The sequence below is a fragment of the Stomoxys calcitrans genome, chromosome 2, assembly GCF_963082655.1.
Source record: "Stomoxys calcitrans chromosome 2, idStoCalc2.1, whole genome shotgun sequence".
Taxonomy (NCBI): Eukaryota; Metazoa; Arthropoda; class Insecta; order Diptera; family Muscidae; genus Stomoxys; species Stomoxys calcitrans.
In genome coordinates, this window is record NC_081553.1 from 153,123,738 (window position 1) to 153,143,045 (window position 19,308).

The 19,308-nt window shown below is 40.9% G+C and overlaps 1 protein-coding gene across 6 annotated transcripts in view; it reads left to right on the plus strand.

The window, feature by feature from the left end:
- Nucleotides 1-19,308, plus strand: part of LOC106090106 (thyroid transcription factor 1) — a 382,007-nt gene that overhangs the window by 267,929 nt on the left and 94,770 nt on the right. For all 6 annotated transcript variants that reach the window (XM_059362491.1, XM_059362492.1, XM_059362494.1 and 3 more), the window contains one exon: nucleotides 13,063-13,158. In XM_059362491.1, the coding sequence (XP_059218474.1) occupies nucleotides 13,063-13,158 (96 nt within the window). The remainder of the gene's footprint in view (nucleotides 1-13,062; nucleotides 13,159-19,308) is intronic.

A 19,308-nucleotide genomic window follows, 5' to 3' on the forward strand; every position in this document is an offset into this window, starting at 1 on the left:
ATATTGGATACCAAGGATTCCCTCAGATGCTGAATCCCTACTCAAAAGACTAAGGGAATGTAATCCCAAACTTTCAACTCCCGACTGGAAGATTGGTAGATTGGATGAGGCACACGCACGTTTGGATTTCGCCAGCAAGGGCAAAGCTCATATTGCCTTAATTCAGGAGCCATGGACGACCCGGCAAAAAGTTTGTGAACCATATTAACTACCAATTATTCTATGCTTACACTGGTACTCGGCCGAGGACCTGCGCTATTGGTCATTAAAATTTTAATTATATATTTTTACCAGAGTTGTCAACGTCGGGTGCAACAGTGGCGAGACAGGGAGACGGTGGACTATGGCTGGCATCACTTTATCTGCCTTTCGACTCTCTCTTTCAACAGAGCACGTCGTAAAAAAGCTGAAGTTTATTGGGAAGTGTTTTACACACGGCTCAAGGAACACAATAAGGTTACCAGTGCAGCAAAACGTGCCTGTTGGAAGCTTTTCTGCGAACTGGTCAATAGCGTTAATGACGCATCCGAGATGAAAAAGTTTCTCTCAAAAACCCATGTCCAAACTGAAACTTTAGTAGACGACATGGGAGTGAGAGCAGAGACAACGGAGGACATGTTGAGGCTTTTGATGAAAACGCATTTTCCACAGGATACGACGGGACTCAAGGAGACACCGGAACCTTGGAAAATGATGTTGATCAAGGGGTTTATAATTACGAAATTTATGGTGAAGGAATCCTTGAGGAGCTTGAAACCATTTAAATCACCCGGTCCTGATGGAATATTTCCGGCGTTACTGCAGAAGGAGGCAGACTAGCTAGCGCCCCACCTGGCCAATATCTTCACAGCGCGACTGGGACTTCCATATATTCCGAAAGCCTGGCAGTAGGCAAGGCGACACCAAAGCTTACAGACTCATAAGCCTTACGTCTACTCAAAACCATGAAACGTATTGTGTACACCATGATAAAGAGTAGGACATCCAGCGAACTGCTCAAATCCTCTTCTCCGAATTAGATCACTAATATTCCTGCATAAGATTATTGCAAAACCAAAACCCAATTATCTCTTCGAAAGATTAAAATTTGCTAGATCTAAAAGAGGGAGAAAGATAATTCCCTTTAAAGGAATTAGTTTTAAAAAGAACCTAAATAACTTGTAAATTTTTTTAGTACATTCCATCCCTTTTTAAATTTTGTTGTCAAATTTCTTATTATATTATTTTATTTAATTTTGTTGTTTTTTAAATCAAATTATAATAACTATTAATAAAATAATTTAAATTTAATTATCTTATATATAAAAATCAATTTGTGTTTGTTAGTAGGTTTGTTTGTATGTTTGTGTGTTCATTATAGACTCAGAGACGGCTGAACCGATTTTCTTGAAATTTTCATAGATGGTGCATAATGATCCCGTGGTGAAAATAGGGTACCAAATTTTTTGATATCTGAAGGGGGCGGACCCTCCCCCTTACCCTAATTTTCAGAAACGCCAGATCTCGAAGATGGGTGGTGCGATTTAAGCGAAAACTTTTGTGCTCTCATATATTCTATTCGTTGGTAGACACTTCCCGGGAAATTCTCCAAAGGACAACGTGGCGTCAGAAAAGGTTGTCACTGGTATGATACGTCGGAGGTTATTAGGAAAACTGTGTCTAAACTGCAAATCCTTTGGCCGATAAGATGTTTCGACTCCTTTAAGTCGCCAGGCCTTGATGATGTATCACTAGTTAAATTAGAAGCTGTGTCTGGTAGACTGGTTCCATGGCATAGGGAGATATACTCTGCTTGTACCAGCATGTCATTTATACCTGTGGGATGGAGGGACACGAAGGCTATTTTCATTCCGAAAGCTGAAAAACTTACCACGCAAAGGCGAAAGATTTTCGTCTTTTAGTCCGTCGCCCTTTATCCTGAAGACTCTTGAGGGGTTGATGGAAACATATCTTAGGGCATAGATCCTTGGAGATCGCCTGTCGCGGCAGCAGCATTGACATTGAAGATACTTTCAATAATGTAAACTCGACAGTGGTCTAACCCGACATTCAATTTCTAGACATCCACTCTACCGGAAGAAAGTTAATTAATAACTAACTTACTCAAAGATGCATTCGGGCAGGCTAAGGATCTATGGATCTAAAAAGATGGGACAGCAAAGGAACGCCTCAAGACGGTGAACTGTCTCCTCTACTTTGGAATATAACCATTGTCTCTCGAAGAAAAAAGTGTAAAAGTAGTCGCGTATACTGATGACGTGGCAATTGTAGTTTCCCAGCACTCTAAGAGATATACTTCAGGGAGCTCTATGTGCAACATCAAAGTAGGCTACCGAAAGTGGTCTGGGTATAAATCTGTGCAAGACAAAACTACTTTCAGCAGGAGATACAAGTTCCCTACAGTGGAACCTGTCTCCTTGGGTGGAGAGAATGTTCCATTTACGTAAAGCGCAAGATACCTGGGTGTTTTGCTGGACAGATCAAAATGATGGCTTGTTTGTGAATCACAGCCGTACTAAGAACGACGCCATCTGATCCACTGAATTTTATACTACATCTAATTCCTCTGGACGTTGTGGCTAAACAAATTGCTGCGAGCAATGCCGCAATGCTAAAAAGCATTCTCTTTGGTCATGTGGCGGCTACGAACACTGTGTTTTCCTAGATACAATATCCGATGTTTCAGGATATTGGATTACACCCTACCTGAGCCGCTTTTTTATGAATTGTACTGTACCATTATTCCTGATAAAACCGATTGGAACTACGATATCCCTGGTAATATAAGTTACATAGACTTCTTTAAGGATTGTTCCAAACTAGATGGCCAGAAGGGCTTTAGGTGTACTCTAAAGATCTAGAACTGGTCATATCGAAAATGTTACCCGACCACTGAAGTGTGTATCAATGGGGGCTCGTTGCAATTAAGGAAGTGGTGGAATGGCTAAGATATAATGTCATAACGGCAATTGGCATAAATATATTCTAACACCGCCAGGCAGCCACTAAATCCCTGAAGAACGTATTTCTGAACACAAAAACCACCACCGACTGTCTCAGCGGGACGGCGGAACAGTTCAAAATTCCAGGTATACTGGAGTCTGCAGGTATGCCTTCAGCGACATGTAAGCTAAATTTTCAGGACCAGGCCCGAAGGTCATCGAATAATAGAATCAGCATTCCAAAACTATGTGGCCTAATCTGGACTTGAAGTAGTCAGAACGAGTTCCACTTTAGATTCTCATTTCTTTGACAACCTCTCTGATTTTGCGGATGTAAACATTTGCAAGTTGTTGGGCTTTTAAAGCGATCCTGGATGGTTCAACGATAGGAACTAGAAAGCATCTTCCTTCTTCTGTTCCTGTGGTATCACAATGGACGAAAACGACTATGTGAGTCTGATGATAGAATGCCACATAAACCTAACTTTACCTAACAAACGAGGAAGAGGCGGTCAAACCAGAGGGATGCAGAGTTCGTCCTTAGCTTTTATGTAAAATAGGTATTTCAGATTCAGACAGTGACAGTGTCAACCAGGCATTTCTACGGAAGCTGGAAAGAGAATCAGATCTCCCGAAGATCATAACAGTGCTAAGACGCTGAAGAAGAAAAAGAGTTCCCCACTATCAAGTACTCTGGGAAGACCAAGCAAGCCCCCGCCGTGTCTTCATCAAGCATATGGGCTGCGAAATCGCGATGGAACGCATGATGGAAGTCTTAAACAACCAAAACCAAGATTTGGTCGTGAAGAATTGGGAGATTTTCCACAAGGAGGAGAAGGAGGAAGGAACTCTCCTTGTGATTAGCTAAGACTAAAGGCATGGCGTACTACGGGGCCAGGGCCGCCTTTTTCAAGATTGGGAAGACTAGGATAGGCAAATATTCTCATATTGAGCCATCAGGCGATGCAGTGGCGGGACACTAATTACCGTCTAACGGACAGGGGCCGATGACAAGATTAAGCAGTGCAGGGGCGATAGACCCAACACAGCCTTACGAATACGGAAAAAGTGTTGCATATAGCATGTGACTGGGCTAGACCCAGGGGTCTCAATTTTAACGCATAGAAGACTGAAATATGCCTGTTCACGAGGAAGACGAAGGTGGGTCAACTTTGCGCACCACGTTTCCTCAACAAAACGATTTCGATATCTGACAAGGTCAAATACTTAGGATTGGTCTTGGATAGGAAACTTAATTGCAAGTGTCATATTCAGGAGCGTACTGAGAAGGCTCACATATGTTGGGCACTATGAAGACGTGATTCCGAGTATAGTCCACTGGTTTTATAGGAACGTGATTACAATATACTTACTTACGACTCAATTGTTTGGTGGGCTGTTATGGAAAAAAAGTGCAACATAAGGACCATACAGCAGGTTCAAAGAACATGTTGTCTCGGCATAGGCGGATGACCACCACGCCTACTAGGTCACTGCTAGATATCCGACCCATTGACATACAGATTACTTGTGAGGCGCCACTGCAGCTATGAGACTTAAGGCGATTGGAGAATGGAATGAGGATGGGAGGAGCTCATACCATCGCGGTATAATCGAGGCGACGATAGGACACCTGCAAGGAAGGGAAGAAGTTTCCGATCGGATACCTGAGACGACACTTGAGGTCGAGTGCGAGGCATTGCTGTCAGCAGCACTTTCTTGGACCGACGGAATCCCAGAATTGCCATCTAAAGATAATATTACACGGATGGATCAGAGCTAGACGACAGAGTGAGCCTTGAGGTCCACGTTGAGAACCTATTAACTGTTAACGCTAGGACGTCGAGTGTGATCATCTTTATGGACAGTAAACAATCCATAAGGGTAGTAACAACCAGGTCGCTAAGATCACTAACAGTCTTGCACAATCCGCATCGTTTGGGTGCCGGGCCATAAGGGAGTAAGGGGAAATGATAGGGCAGACGATTTGGCGGTGAAGGCCAGAGTACTGCCGTCAATTAACTTGGTTAACCCGAAGCCTTTCGGGCCGAGATAATGGCGAGGACGACGCACGCATGTAACACTGTGGAACAGGGAAACGGTCGGTTGGACGGCGAAAATCCTGAGGGGTGATCTGCATCGTGTGAGGACGGGGCTATTACACAAAAGAAGTAAGAAGGAGGTTAGTATAGCTTTTGGTATCATAACGGGACACATAGGACAAGGAGCTCACTTTTGCAAAATCGCTGGCGTAAGTGATAGCATGTGTAGGACATGTGGGGAAGATGATGAGGCGTTGGAGCATTTCCTATGTCATTGCCCGGCTTTCGCAGCTAATTGCTAACTTAAAATTTTATTTTTCGAGGTTACTCTTTAGTTTTTACAGCGCAAAACAAGCCGATTACTGACTTGGTGTATGGCATGGGGCGGATTTATTTTACCATCCTCTTTTCGACCTAATGTAACCTACCCGGTTTGAGTTTTATGGACAATGACGAACCAACTTTATCTTAGCACGCCTATAATTTGCCTAGGCTATCGTCCTTCTTCGGCAAACTAATATGTTCTTCAAGAGGTTGGAATAACAATAAGCGCATAGCTTTCACCGATGAGAAGAGAAGCCCCCATAATTGAGTTTGGAGATGCGCTGCATAGGCTACATCCGGAAACGGCTCTGCAGTCTAGCGAAAGGCTACAGTTACCTGGAGGGCATCCCATGCCTAAATGAACTAAGGCGAGCAATAATAATATTGGTCCAAAAATCTTTGCAAATATCGCTAGGGATAGCTTGGTGATGGTAGTTGTCGGAAATGGAGAAAAACAGGTCTACATACCTCGAAACAATTGGAGTGGGATAGTCAATGGGCTGTCATTTGTATACTGCGATGTCCTAGCGGTAATGCTTGGGGCTCCTCCAGTTTGTGACGCTGCATGCTATTGGCGAGATCTTGCTAGTCGGAGCACTGTATTTAGTCAAGACGGACGTTATATCTTCTCGACCAATGGCACACACTTGAATACCAAGAATTCTCTCTGATCCTGATTCGATTTGCGAATGTAATCCCAATCTTTCAACCACCGACTGGAAGATTAGTAGATTGAATGAGACCGATGGCGATTCGAGACATGCAGTATTCGTACTAAGCTCGCAGACCTCAAAATTCCGAAAGAGTTGAATCCGTAGGATCTGCTTATCGAATATATTTTAAGTTGCAATCTGGCGATTTGTAATAAAGGGGATAAACCGCCCTTTTTTACCGTCGGAAAATATAAACGCAAGAACATGCGACTGGAAAGTGTTGGACGACCACAGCTTCTATTATCATCGTTATATTAGTTTCAGCCTTGGCGAAAATACTGCACTAGTAGTCCCTCGACTAACCAGAAGAAAGGCGAATTGGGATAAATTTCATCATACATTCTGCACGACTATCCATTCTAGACCAAAAAAGGAAGTGGAAACTGCGGAGGACATAGACATAATGGTCAAGCATTTCACGAAGGTCTTGAATGACTCATTTTGTCAACATGTCCTAGAGCCAAGCCAAGGAGCAAACAGCGAACCCCATCGTTGGTTTAAGGAAGAGCTACAGAAAACTCTTCAACAGGGCGAAAGCCGCAAACGCACCAGGCGAATGGGATGTCTGTAAGGCAGAGGTAAGCAAATACTAGGTCGAGTTGAGAAAGGCTCAGAACAAATTCTAGGTGAAATTCCGGAGTGCCGTGGAGGATTCCTCTGAGGCCTCTAGGCTAAGGAAGACATAGGGTCTTCCGAGGCATATTACGGTGATATCTATTCAGAAGTCAGAGAATATATGGACAATGTCTAGTGAGGAAACATCAGAACTACTACTGATACACTCTCCAACGGACGCCTGAAGAGGTTGTTACTGGTATACATTCGTCGGAGGTTATTGGGGAAATTGTGTTTGAGTCGAAAATCCTTTGGGCTATAAGAAGTTTCGACTCCTGATGATTTAGGTCCTGATTATGTATCCTTGGCTCAGGGAGATATACTCTGCTTGTATCAGCATGTCGTATACACCTGTGTGATGGAAGGATACGAAGATAATTTTCATTCCGAAAGCAGGAAAATCTTACTGGTGCTGGATTTGTAGGTATCGACTACACCGTAAAAATATTATTAATAAGTTACTTGGGGGTTACTTTATAGTATACTAGCTGAACCGGCCTGCTCCGCTGCGCTTTTTTTACTTAATATGGAACAAAATTATCCTTTCGATATTTATTTTCGATAATTAAAGTGCTTTTAATGAAATACCGAGCTACGAAAATAGAATATGTATGTATATCACTTGACTTAACAGAATAACAATATAAATGCTTTTATCTGAACACCATATTATATTTATTGGTCAATGAATTCGCTCAGAGGGTAAGGGGTCTTAAAAGACCTTATTTGAGCTCGACATTCCCATGGGAAAGTGCGTATGAATTTCGTGCTCCCAAATACTTTTAATCTGAGCCCCATATTGGTATGATCGGTAAATATGTACGTCCGATTTAGGGGTGAGGTTCACAATCGACGTCCTCGCGATAGCACCACACCACTTCACGCATTCTCTGATCGCCCGGATCTCCGCCTGCAGGACCGTATTATGTCCAGGCAGTCTAAAACAGATCTCAGTCCCTGGGTTTTCAATGTAAACCTCCAGGCCCACTCTGTCCTCTAGCTGTCCATCCGTGTAATATGATCTTTCAATCGTCGCCTCGATTATACCGCGATGGTGTGAGCTGCTCCCATCCTCAATCCATTCTCCCATCGCCTTAAGTCTCATAGCCGCAGTGGCTGCCTCACACTTAATCTGTATATCAATGGGTCGGACATCTAGAATAGTCTCCAGTGCCCTAGTGGGCGTGGTCCTCATCGCTCCCCCTATACCAAGACAACATGTTCTCTGAACCCGTTGTATGGTCCTTATGTTGCACTTTTTCTCCAAAGCAGTCCACCAAACTACTGAGGCGTAAGTAAGTATTGGTCTAATCACGCTCCTGTGGAGTCAGTGGACTATCCTAGGATTCAGGCCGCATTTCGAGCCCGTCTACATAGGGTCCAACATCTGTGAGCCTTCTCAGTACGCTCCTGAATGTGACAATCTTCCAGACACTTAATCCCGAAAAAATATCAGCATCGTACGCTGAGAGTAGCGTCGCATTTATTTAAACCGCATATTGCCATTGGTTTAAGGGGAGTTTATGGGATGGGACGTCCCCCAAATACTTGGCCACAAAATTGTTCATCTAATTAGTTTTCAAATACCTTTCATTTGAGCCACATAGTGCCATGTACTCTTTGTGGGGCCCAAATACATGGCCCCACATTTGAATATCAGAGTCGTATTTACTCCTAAATGCCTTTATTTGAGCCCCATTTTGCGATGGTCAGTAATTAATTGCCCCCTGAAAATTTGTTTCGAAAGTGGGTATCAATTTCGTGCTCTACTTTCCAATACCTTTCATTTGAGCCCCACATTGACATGATCGGTAAATATATCAGATTTAGGGGTGTTTTGGGGAGTGGTACCCCAAGCACTTAGCCGTGAAAATATATCAGATCGTGCTCTACTCTGAAATATCATTTATTTGAACCACATATTGCCATTGGCCTCAAAATTGGATATCAAATTCGTTTTCTTATCTCAAATGCCTTACATTTAAACCCTTTATTGCAAAAGTCTGTAAATATGTCCTGTTTAGGGTATGGGCCGTAAAAACAATCTATATCGAACTTCACTCTCTTTAAAACCCAAATTGGCATGGTTTGCAAATACATCCTATATGGGGGTGGGACGTCCCTAAGACATTTGGTTTCACTTTCGTGGTCTAATATACATTTCTTTAAGTCCCAAACTTCCATAGTCAACAAACATGTTCGGTTTGGGGGCTGTTTTGGGGGATGGAGCGGCCACTCAGTGACTTGACTCTGAAAATATATATCAGATTCGTATTCTACTCTGAAACGCCAACTATTTGAGCGCCATATTGCAATAGTCCACAAATACGTCCTAATTGGGTAGTGTTATGGGAAGAGGGTGTCCCCACAGTCACTTTTTACCGAATATTGATATCAGATTCGTGTCTTACTCTCAAAGAAGTTTCATATGAGACTCATATTGTTGTAGTCGTAAATTTGTCCTCTTAGGGTAGGGTTTTTGGAGAGGAACGGCCCCCAAACACTTGGGCCCACATTTGGATATCAGATTCGTATTCAATACTCAAATACCTTTTATTTGAGCCCCATATTGCCAATGGTCATTAAATAAGCCCTGATTAGGAGTTTTTTGGGGACGGGATGGACCCCCAGAAACTTTGTCATGAATTTGCATATCAGGTACGTATTCTACACGAAAATACCTTCATTTGAGTCCCATATTGCCACGATCGGTAAATATGTCCAATTTAGGGGTGTTTTGGGGGTTGTGGTGGTCCCAAAAACACGTTGTTCCACAATTGGACAATTGGATAGCAGGCACGTGTTCTACTCGCAAATACCTTTCAATAAAGTCCCATATTGTCGTGATTGGGCAATATATATATTTGGTAGGTTTTGGAGGTGGGGCGGCCCCCCTAGGTACCCCATTCGAAATTTGTATAGCAAATTTTTGTTCTTAGGCTACTATAAGAGAGGACACAAAATTTCGCAAAAAATCGCACCACCAATCTCCGAGATCTGGCATTTCTGAAAATTGAGGTTAGGGGTAGGGTCCGCAACAACGTTTTAGCTAATATTTTAATATTTATATCTATTTTTTTCTATGGCAAAGATTAACATTTAAACTACTTAAACACCGTCTTGGTGGGAAAGTTAAAAAATAATACCGCAAACAACCACAACGAAATACCTATATTTTATTTTTCTTTATTCAAAGCTCGATAGGTTGTCATAACAAGGATAAATACTGTATGATTAATTTTGACCACTATGCCCTCTCTCTGGTTATGTTGGCTTCTCCAAATTAGCGCCATCTACTGTTTTAAATTGAATTAACTAAATCCAATTGGATCAACTAAATCCAATTTAAAATAGCCAGTAGATGGCGCTATTTTAAATACTCGCTTGAAGTGGATCATCGTGTGGTGGTTGTTTATAAATGACTACCTATTAGATAGTCATCATTTAGTCTTTTTAAATCAAATCAAATTGCCATATTAAAAGATTTTCTTTGGTAAAGGACTAATTTACCAGTCCATATATTTGGTGCGGTGGTTCTTACATTAAACCATGTTAAACTTTTGAACAAAAAAGTGCCAGCAGCACTTCGATTGCCCTTGCCTATCGATTGCAACCTTTATGTTAGGGTTTGCGACTCCTGCTATCACGCTGAACGTCAAAATTTTGGGGGTATGGCGGCCTACATTTATTTGTGTCCCCACACATTAATTAAATCAAACAGTGTCCCGTTAGGTCATAATGATTGATCGACTGTTTTGGGGTGAGGTGGTACGCTATATATATATATGAGCAGAATAAAGATATCAGGTTCGCAGTCCACAACTTTATACCTTTAATTTAACCCCATATTGTCATGATTGGTGTATACAGCCGTTTGGTTGAGACCGTCTATATGAGGATTGTGCGCCCCTTCCCATATGCCACTAGAGCACAAATTTAAATGACGCACTCTACTCAAAAAATATATCACTTCATTCCTCATTGTTTTAATGGGTCAACTAACCTATTGAAGTTTAAGCACCACCTAGATTTTTGGACACAAAGTTTAATGTCATATTCGTAATCTGCTCTCAAATGCCTTTCATTTGAGTTTCCTATGCCTATGCCCATGCGAAAGTGGTGTGGGCGTAAATCCGTGCAAGACAGAAGTAGTTCTTTTCAGCAGGAGATACGAGTTACCAACAGTGGTACCTGTCACATACGGAGGAGAGAATGTTTCATTTACAGAAAGCGCAAAATATGTGGGTGCTTTGTTGGACAGGAAATTGAATTTCAAATAGGACAGAAAATTGAATTTCAAATCCAACATTTTAAAAATGGCACGAAATGCAATTCTTGCCATAAACACCAGCAGCAGAGCTATTAGCATAAGTTCTGGATTTAAAGCGCGTATCCTTGCACTAGGTTTATACTGCAGTTGTCAGACCTACATATAATGCTATGTGGTGTTATGATCTGGTCGACGGCGCTTCAAACGTCCGTTCACTACTCAGCCGGATTTAAAGGATGACATATTTGTGCATAACAGCCGCGCTGAGTACGATAGCATATGATGCACTGAATTCAATGACAGACCAAATTCATTAAGACATTATAGCTAGACAAATTGCTGCGACCACTGCTGTTAGGCTATGGGAGCTTTCTCGTCGGTCATGTGGCGGCTACGGGCACCGTGTAATCCTTGATACAATGCCCGATATCCCAAGCAGTGTGGATTACACATTGCCTGATCCACATTTTGGTAAAAAGTACTGTATTACTATTCCTGATAGAACCCATTGGATCTTTAATATCCTTGATAATAGAAAATATATAGACTTCTGTACAGAGTACATCCCTGAAGAAATTGGACTGGTCATATCGAGAAGGATAACCGACCGCAGCTGTGTGTACCAAACGGAGATCCTTGCAATAAAAGAAGCGGTGGAAGAGAAGGTGGAGAAGTGGTGCTTTTTATTTGTTGATGTTAATTTTTTTTTTTTTTGGTTTGATCTTTCAATCAAACCAGGAAACACAAATTTTACATGCTCTCGAATGTAGGGCAAATAAAAGCCTTTTTATACCCTCCACCATAGGATGGGTGGAGGGTTTGTAACTACTCGAAATATTCGTCTAAGACCCCATAAAGTTTATATATTCTTGATCGTCGCGACATTTTATGTCGATCTAGCCATGTCCGTCCGTCCGTCCGTCTGTCTGTCGAAAGCACGCTAACTTCCGAAGGTGAGCCTCTAGAGTGCGCAATTCTTATCCGATTGGAATGAAATTTAGCAAGACGTGTTTTATTATGGTATCCAACAGCTGTGCCAAGTATGGTTCAAATCGGTTCATAACCTGATATAGCTGTCATATAAACCGATCTTGGCTCTTGACTTCTTGAGCCTCTAGAGGTCGCAATTATTATCCGATTTGCCTGAAATTTTGTACGACGGCTTCTCATGGCCATCAACATACGTGTTTATTATGGTCTGAATCGGTCTATAGCCCGATACAGCTCCCATATAAATCGATCTCTCTATTTTACTTCTTGAGCCCCCAAAGGGCGCAATTCTTATTCGAATTGGCTGACATTTTACACAAGTTTCCAACATATAATTTAATTGTGGTCCAAACCGAACCATATCTTGATATCCCTCTAATAGCAGAGCAAATCTTTTCTTATATCCCGTTTTGCCTAAGAAGAGATGGCGGGAAAAGAACTCGACAATTGCGATCCATTGTGGAGGGTATATAAGATTCGCCCCGGCCGAACTAAGCTCGCTTATACTTGTTTGATCTAATAGTTGACGATATTTTATTTGGTTTGGGACAAACGAAATGTGTCAAATGTGAATACAACATCAAGAATGTACGAGTTTTGATATATTTTGGGCAAAAACGACAAAACATATTGGGTATTTGACTTATCTGAACGTAGCTTAAAGTATTATGTTTGTTATGTTTGAGAATTTAAGACAATAAAAATAAAAAATATGAGTTCAAGAAATGCTATCAATTGATATACCAACATAAATCCTTTATCTAACTATTATCTTTTCATAACCATATTGTCCGCGGATGGAGAAAAATTTCCAATTCAATATTCCAATGGCATCAAAATCGAATAAAAAATAAGACTCCTAAGACGACGACAGCTACATCCAAAAATGGTCCTATATAGACCAGCAGTACAAGTACCGGGGCCTTTTTAACCTCACAAACATCCGATTGTATATCGGGTGATCGGTCTATATGGGACTGTATCAAGAAGTAGTGTCACATGAAAATGTTTATTTTTTAACGAATTTAACTTTTAATTTGCAATCCGAACTTTGTGATCTTAGAATAAATATACTCCGTGACTTGCACTACTAAATAAATTTAATAACTTTACGCCCTTCTTTATTGCTAAAACTTTTCTTAACAGTTTATTTTTTTAATTTTTAGGTGTATGAATTAGAAAGAAGATTTAAACAACAAAGGTATTTGTCGGCGCCTGAGAGAGAACATCTAGCAAGTCTTATTCATTTGACACCAACACAGGTAAATAATCAGTCAACAATATCTTGAAGACATGCCACGCGGTTTGAATCGAGAATTCATTTCACAGAAACTCCCGCATTCTACCGATCCCGATGCCGTGAAATGACTACGATTGAAAAACCTGCTGGTAACAATCGTTGTCAATAATAAATCAGTTTTGTTAATCGTGATAACTGATTTATTATAAAAGATTCACAAAGACATTCTGAAACTGGCGAAATGATTTTACATAATTAATAAATAAATTTAACTGTGGAACAAGTTCAGGGTCACAATATGGGGCATAAGAAATTCCAAATGGACAGTAGAGCAAAACCTTAAAAAGGGTTTAAGTTTGCAGGCCAAACTTTTTTTGGGGCCGTTCTTATCTACACTCAGAAAAATTTGTTAATAAAACTAGCAAAACTGTTTGCTGCAGAAAATTGGCAGCAGTAATTTTTTGCTAATATAGCAAACATTTTCTGCTGTTTTCAGATAATTTTATTTCATCTTTTAACATTAGAGGCATGTAGTGAACAATTTCTTTTAATTTTCTACAATTTTATGAGTTTTTGACGATTATAAATAACAGCAGACAAAAAAACAACTTAAATCATATTTAGGCTTTAAAACAAAAAATGTAAATCTAAAATTTGGAAAAATGTATACCAATATGTAGCAAGTGCGTTAATTGTTGTTTAGAAGCTAAAAAAAGGTATGGCTACCTTCAAAAGTTTAAAATTTTTAATTTGATATCAGCAGACAGTATTTCCTGATATCAGCAGACTTATTTCGATATATTGGAGATGTACCAGAAATGGGTGGACCGTTTTAATTGAATGTTTTCTCAGATATAGTAACCCAAAAATACGTATCTGATGCCTATATCTGAAGTCAAGTACTAGGGGAAAACGCCACAACGATCGCCACAATATGGGATTTAATTTAAAGGTATTTGGGAATAGAGAACGACTCTGATAAAAAAAAGTATATGGCAAGTACCAATGGGGTGCGTCCCACACCCAAAGATATCCCTCATAGAGATCTACATAACTGGGACAATATGGAATTCCAATGAAAGGCATATTGAAGTATTATTAACAACGATGTCCAAATATCTGCGTCACTCACCCCCTGCAAAAATTTAAAGAAAATTATTAAAAATCTTAATCTATATCTTGACTACACAAAGATTTCGCCTAACTCGAAGGATTTTATTGTAGTTATGATTTTGAGCCAAATAACCAAAACTTCAAAATTAAGATGCTATCTTAAAATGTAAGTTGCTACATACTAACTGACACAACCATATACTTCGAATTTCTATTACTGATTGATGATCATTTTACTTCACAGATGATTGTCCAATTATATTTAAAAAAAAAAAGTTCACTTTTATTTACTATATTTTCGTTAAAAAAAAAAACAACATTTCTGTGTCCTCATCTAAGGTACAACGTTACCTTCCTCCAAAGTCAATTTCCATTGGAGAAATGAAATTTACGAAATGAAGCATGAATCCGAGAAAAGTCCACATACTTACTTACGCCTCAGAGTTTGGTGGACTGGGATGGAGAAAAAGTGCAACATAAGGATAATAGGACAGATTCAGAGAACATGTTGTCTTGGCATATTCGGAGCGATGAGAACCACGCCCTTTAGGGCACTGGACCCATTGACCTACAGATTAGCTGTGAAGCAGCGAATGCAGCTATAAGACTTAAGGCAAAGGGTGAATGGATTGAGGATGGGAACAGCTCATACCATCGCGGCATAATCGAAGCGAACGATAAGAAACCTGCAAGGAAGGTAAGAGGTTTTCGATCGGATACCTGACACGACATTTGAGGTCGAGTGCAAGACAATGCTGCCAGCGGCACAGTCATGGACTGACGGTATGACTATCTGGAAGTTCGTGTTACACGGATGGGTCAAAGCTAGAGGACATAGTGGGCCTGGGGGTCTACATTGAGAACCCAGGGACTGAGATCTGTTTTAGATTGCCTGACCATAACACAGTCCTGCAGGCGGAGATCCGGGCTAACTCGAGGACGTCGAGTGCGAACCTCTTTACGGAAAGTAAAATGGCCATAATGGCAATAACAACAAGGACGGTAAGGTCACGAACAGTCTTGCAGTGTGAAAAGGAGATTAACGCCTTCTCTGAGAATTGCACAATCCATATCGTTTGGGTACGGAGCTAAAGGGTGATTTTTTTGAGGTTAGGATTTTCATGCATTAGTATTTGACAGATCACGTGGGATTTCAGACATGGTGTCAAAGAGAAAGATGCTCAGTATGCTTTGACATTTCATCATGAATAGACTTACTAACGAGCAACGCTTGCAAATCATTTTCAGTGAATGGGCCCTAGAAAAGTTGGCAGAAAATCCGCTTTTTTATCGACAAATTTTGTTCAGCGATGAGGCTCATTTCTGGTTGAACGGCTACGTAAATAAGCAAAATTGCCGCATTTGGAGTGAAGAGCAACCAGAAGCCGTTCAAGAACTGCCCATGCATCCCGAAAAATGCACTGTTTGGTGTGGTTTGTACGCTGGTGGAATCATTGGACCGTATTTTTTCAAAGATGCTGTTGGACGCAACGTTACGGTGAATGAACACATTTCGAACCGAACACTGATTTTGGTAATAAAATTCAATGATTTGCAAGCGTTGCTCGTTAGTAAGTCTATTCATGATGAAATGTCAAAGCATACTGAGCATCTTTCTCTTTGACACCATGTCTGAAATCCCACGTGATCTGTCAAATACTAATGCATGAAAATCCTAACCTCAAAAAAATCACCCTTTATAACAGAGTAAGGGGGAATGAAAAGGCAGACGATTTGGCAGTGAATGTAAAATCGGTGCAGCAAATGATAGCATGTGGGGAAGATGATCACACTTTCACGGCTAAAAGATACCAGTACTTAGATGGGGACACAATACTATACATTAACCAACTTAGGGGAGTGGTAAGGAAAACAATTAAGCATTTTGTTAGTAGCACGGAATTCCCAACTTAAAATTTTATTGTAGTTTTCGAGGTTACTAATTTTTAGAGCGCACAACAAGCCGATTACTGGCTTAGGTGTATGTCCATAGTGGCATGGAGCTGATTAATATCTGCACCTTCTTTTCAAACTAACCTAACCTAAATGGATGCTTATTGCTAAATAATTTTTTTTTTATTGATATGACAATTTTACTGTTCATTTTTGTCACGTGGAACGAACGTCGTGCTGTTTATCCCCACCTCTCTTGCATGGCTGAATACATCGCAAATGCCCCCTAGCATTAACAAAGGGATAAGGGGTAGTGCTTTTTTACTCTTTATTACACCCAATTTTACCCTTTTCCATTTTTTTGCTTCTTGCTGATAAATTGTTAGCATTACTGGTCACGTCTTTATTTTACTTTAGTTGGTCATTACAGAAAATTTATTCCTCTAGTCGAATGTAGAATGGATTTCCAAGCGCATCTATCTTTTGCGCTTCATCTCCAGTCTATGATACCCAGATTCAAGATGTCTCTCTCCATCTGGTCATTCCATCGGAGTTTTGGTCTTCCCCTTTTGGGAGTTCTATTATGGTCGCCTTCAAAAAACTTCCTTGCTGGAACTTCTTTATCCAGCTTGACAACATTTCTAGCCAACGCAACCGTTGTATTTTGATACGTTTAACTATGCTGACGTCATCGTAAAGCTCCTATGCTAACGTCATCGTAAAACGTCTATATTCTCCGCTAACGCAAACTGGTCTATATTTTTTTTAAAAAGGATTTTTCTCTCGAACACTCCATGTACCACCTCATCTGCTTCGCAAGCACCCATACTTCTGAGCCATACAACAGCACGTGTAGTATAGGGTCAAGAGTTGGCTTTGCTCCTCAACTGCTTCAAAACTAGTGTCATTTGTTTCGGTTACGGCAGTGCCAAGGTAGATGAAGTTGCTGACTATCTTAAAGTTGTAGTTCCCAACTTTCTCCAATTTCGTTGATTCTTTTTTGAAATTGAAATTCTTCCGGTGACCAGCCCATAATATCGATGTCGTCAGCGTAGGCGAGTAGCATGTGTTCTCTTGTCAGAAGTGTGGCATGCCTATTCACACCTGCATCTCGTATAATCTTTTCCAGCAGGATATTAAAGAAATTACACGATAAGCTTTCTCACAGCCAAACACAGACATGGATTGAAATACTCTTGAATGTGTAGGTCTCTAGATGGCGGCTTTGTTGATTTCTCCTTCTCGGATCACTATGAAATATCGTCTCGTTTTTAGTGAATGTTATATCACTGTTATACATATACAAAACTTTTTATAAATTATGACTGATTTAAACATTGGCGTTCCTAAATTTCCAGTATGCGGTAATTCGGCCACTGGTCTATGATGGATTTACCAGATGCATAGCCATACTGATAGAGCCTTTAGACTTTCATTTTTCACACAGTACTCTCGATGGTATCCCATCGGCTCCTGCTGCCTTATTGGTTTTCAGCCAGGTTACTGCTACGTGGGTCTTGTTCAGACTACCATCATCAGCGATTGGTTCTTTCGTATACTCATGGCCACCGGAATCGGATGCCAGCAGCTCGGAAAAGTGTTCTTTCCATATCCTCAACACACTATCTGTATCTGTTACCACAATCCGTTCTATGTCTCTGCTGGAGAATGTGCCTGCACCAAAGCCATCCGTTTGATGTTAAATTTTTTGGTAGAATTTTCAGACTTCATTCTGCCTGCTTAACATCTCGATTCGCTCACACACACGTCTTTAAATTTATTTATTCTTCTTGCGAAGAGACATTTCTTCTCTCTCCCTTCTTCGATAACTCTCCTTCGCCTGACTCTTCAGCTCTTTTCGTAGAGAGGGGAACGGTTTGCCATTGCGCTGCTATACTATCGGGGCAGGAAGTGCTTTCTTCCAGCAATTGGGTCAGACGAGTGGATATGCCTTGGCCACCTGTTGTGTTTCAAGCTTTCCAATGTCCAGCTTCCGTGCAGTTACAGATCGAATCTATGCTGCAACAAAAACTTTTGTTGTAAGACCTTTTATTTGTACCTTTTTAATACCATAATTTATTATGATATTAAATGTTATAAAATACAACAAATAAATAACAAGGTAAGGTTCCGAATCGATGTTCGCCCATCGTACATCTAACACGCTAGTTGGATGCCTTCCATCGTGTTTCTCGCCTTTGATCGAGTGTTTGCCTGTGGCCGTGCCAATTCTTTGATGTTGGAATTTGGTGCTGCTACAAAAGCAAACAACAAGCCGATAACAGGCTCAGGTGTATGTCCATAATGGCATGGGTGGATTTATATCCGCACCCTCTTTTCAACATAACCTAATCTAACCTCTTTCGTGTAGGCTAAATTTTCCGACAGCTGGACCAAAGATATTTTCCTTCCATATTTTCGCATTAAAATCTCCCAGAAATATCGTAGGCGGACAGCATTCATATTCTCTCTCTTGGCGCTCGTAGAAAATATCTGTTCGTCCTTGCCTTCCGTTGGGGCTTGGGCGCAAATGGGGCTGATGTTGAATCCCCAGCCAAATTTACCTCTCGTTTCATCGCAGCTATAACATGGTTCGTCACCTTTCGGTGCTTTTGGTTCCTACCGTTGAACCATCCAGATCACTTTAAAAAGCCCAATAACTTGCGAATGATTACATCCGCTAAATCAGACGGGTTCTCAAAGAAATGAGAACCTAAAGTGGAACTCCTTCTAACTGCTAGTGCGGGACACACACACAGAAGGTGTTCTATAGTCACTTCTTCGATGTCCTCACAGCTTCTGCAAAATTCGTTGCTGTCTGTCAGCATGTTTTCCGATTAGACAGTGACCTGTCATAATGGACACAATGACTGAGACGTCTGTTCTATCCAATGACAGCAAAACAGTAGACTCTTCAAGTCTAGATTAGGCCACATAGTTTTGGAATGCTCACAGCCCACTCTTTGTGACCATCTATCATTCGTTGGCCTAGATTCGAGGCATACCCATAGATTCCAGTATTCCTTGAAAGTATAAGCTTCTTCCTAGTCTCGCAAGCTCGTCTGCTTCAGAATTCCCTGGAACATCTCTGTGGACCGGCACCCAGAAGAGTTGAATTTTGAACTATTCAGCCATCTCATTGACAGATCTGCGACAGTCGAGGGCG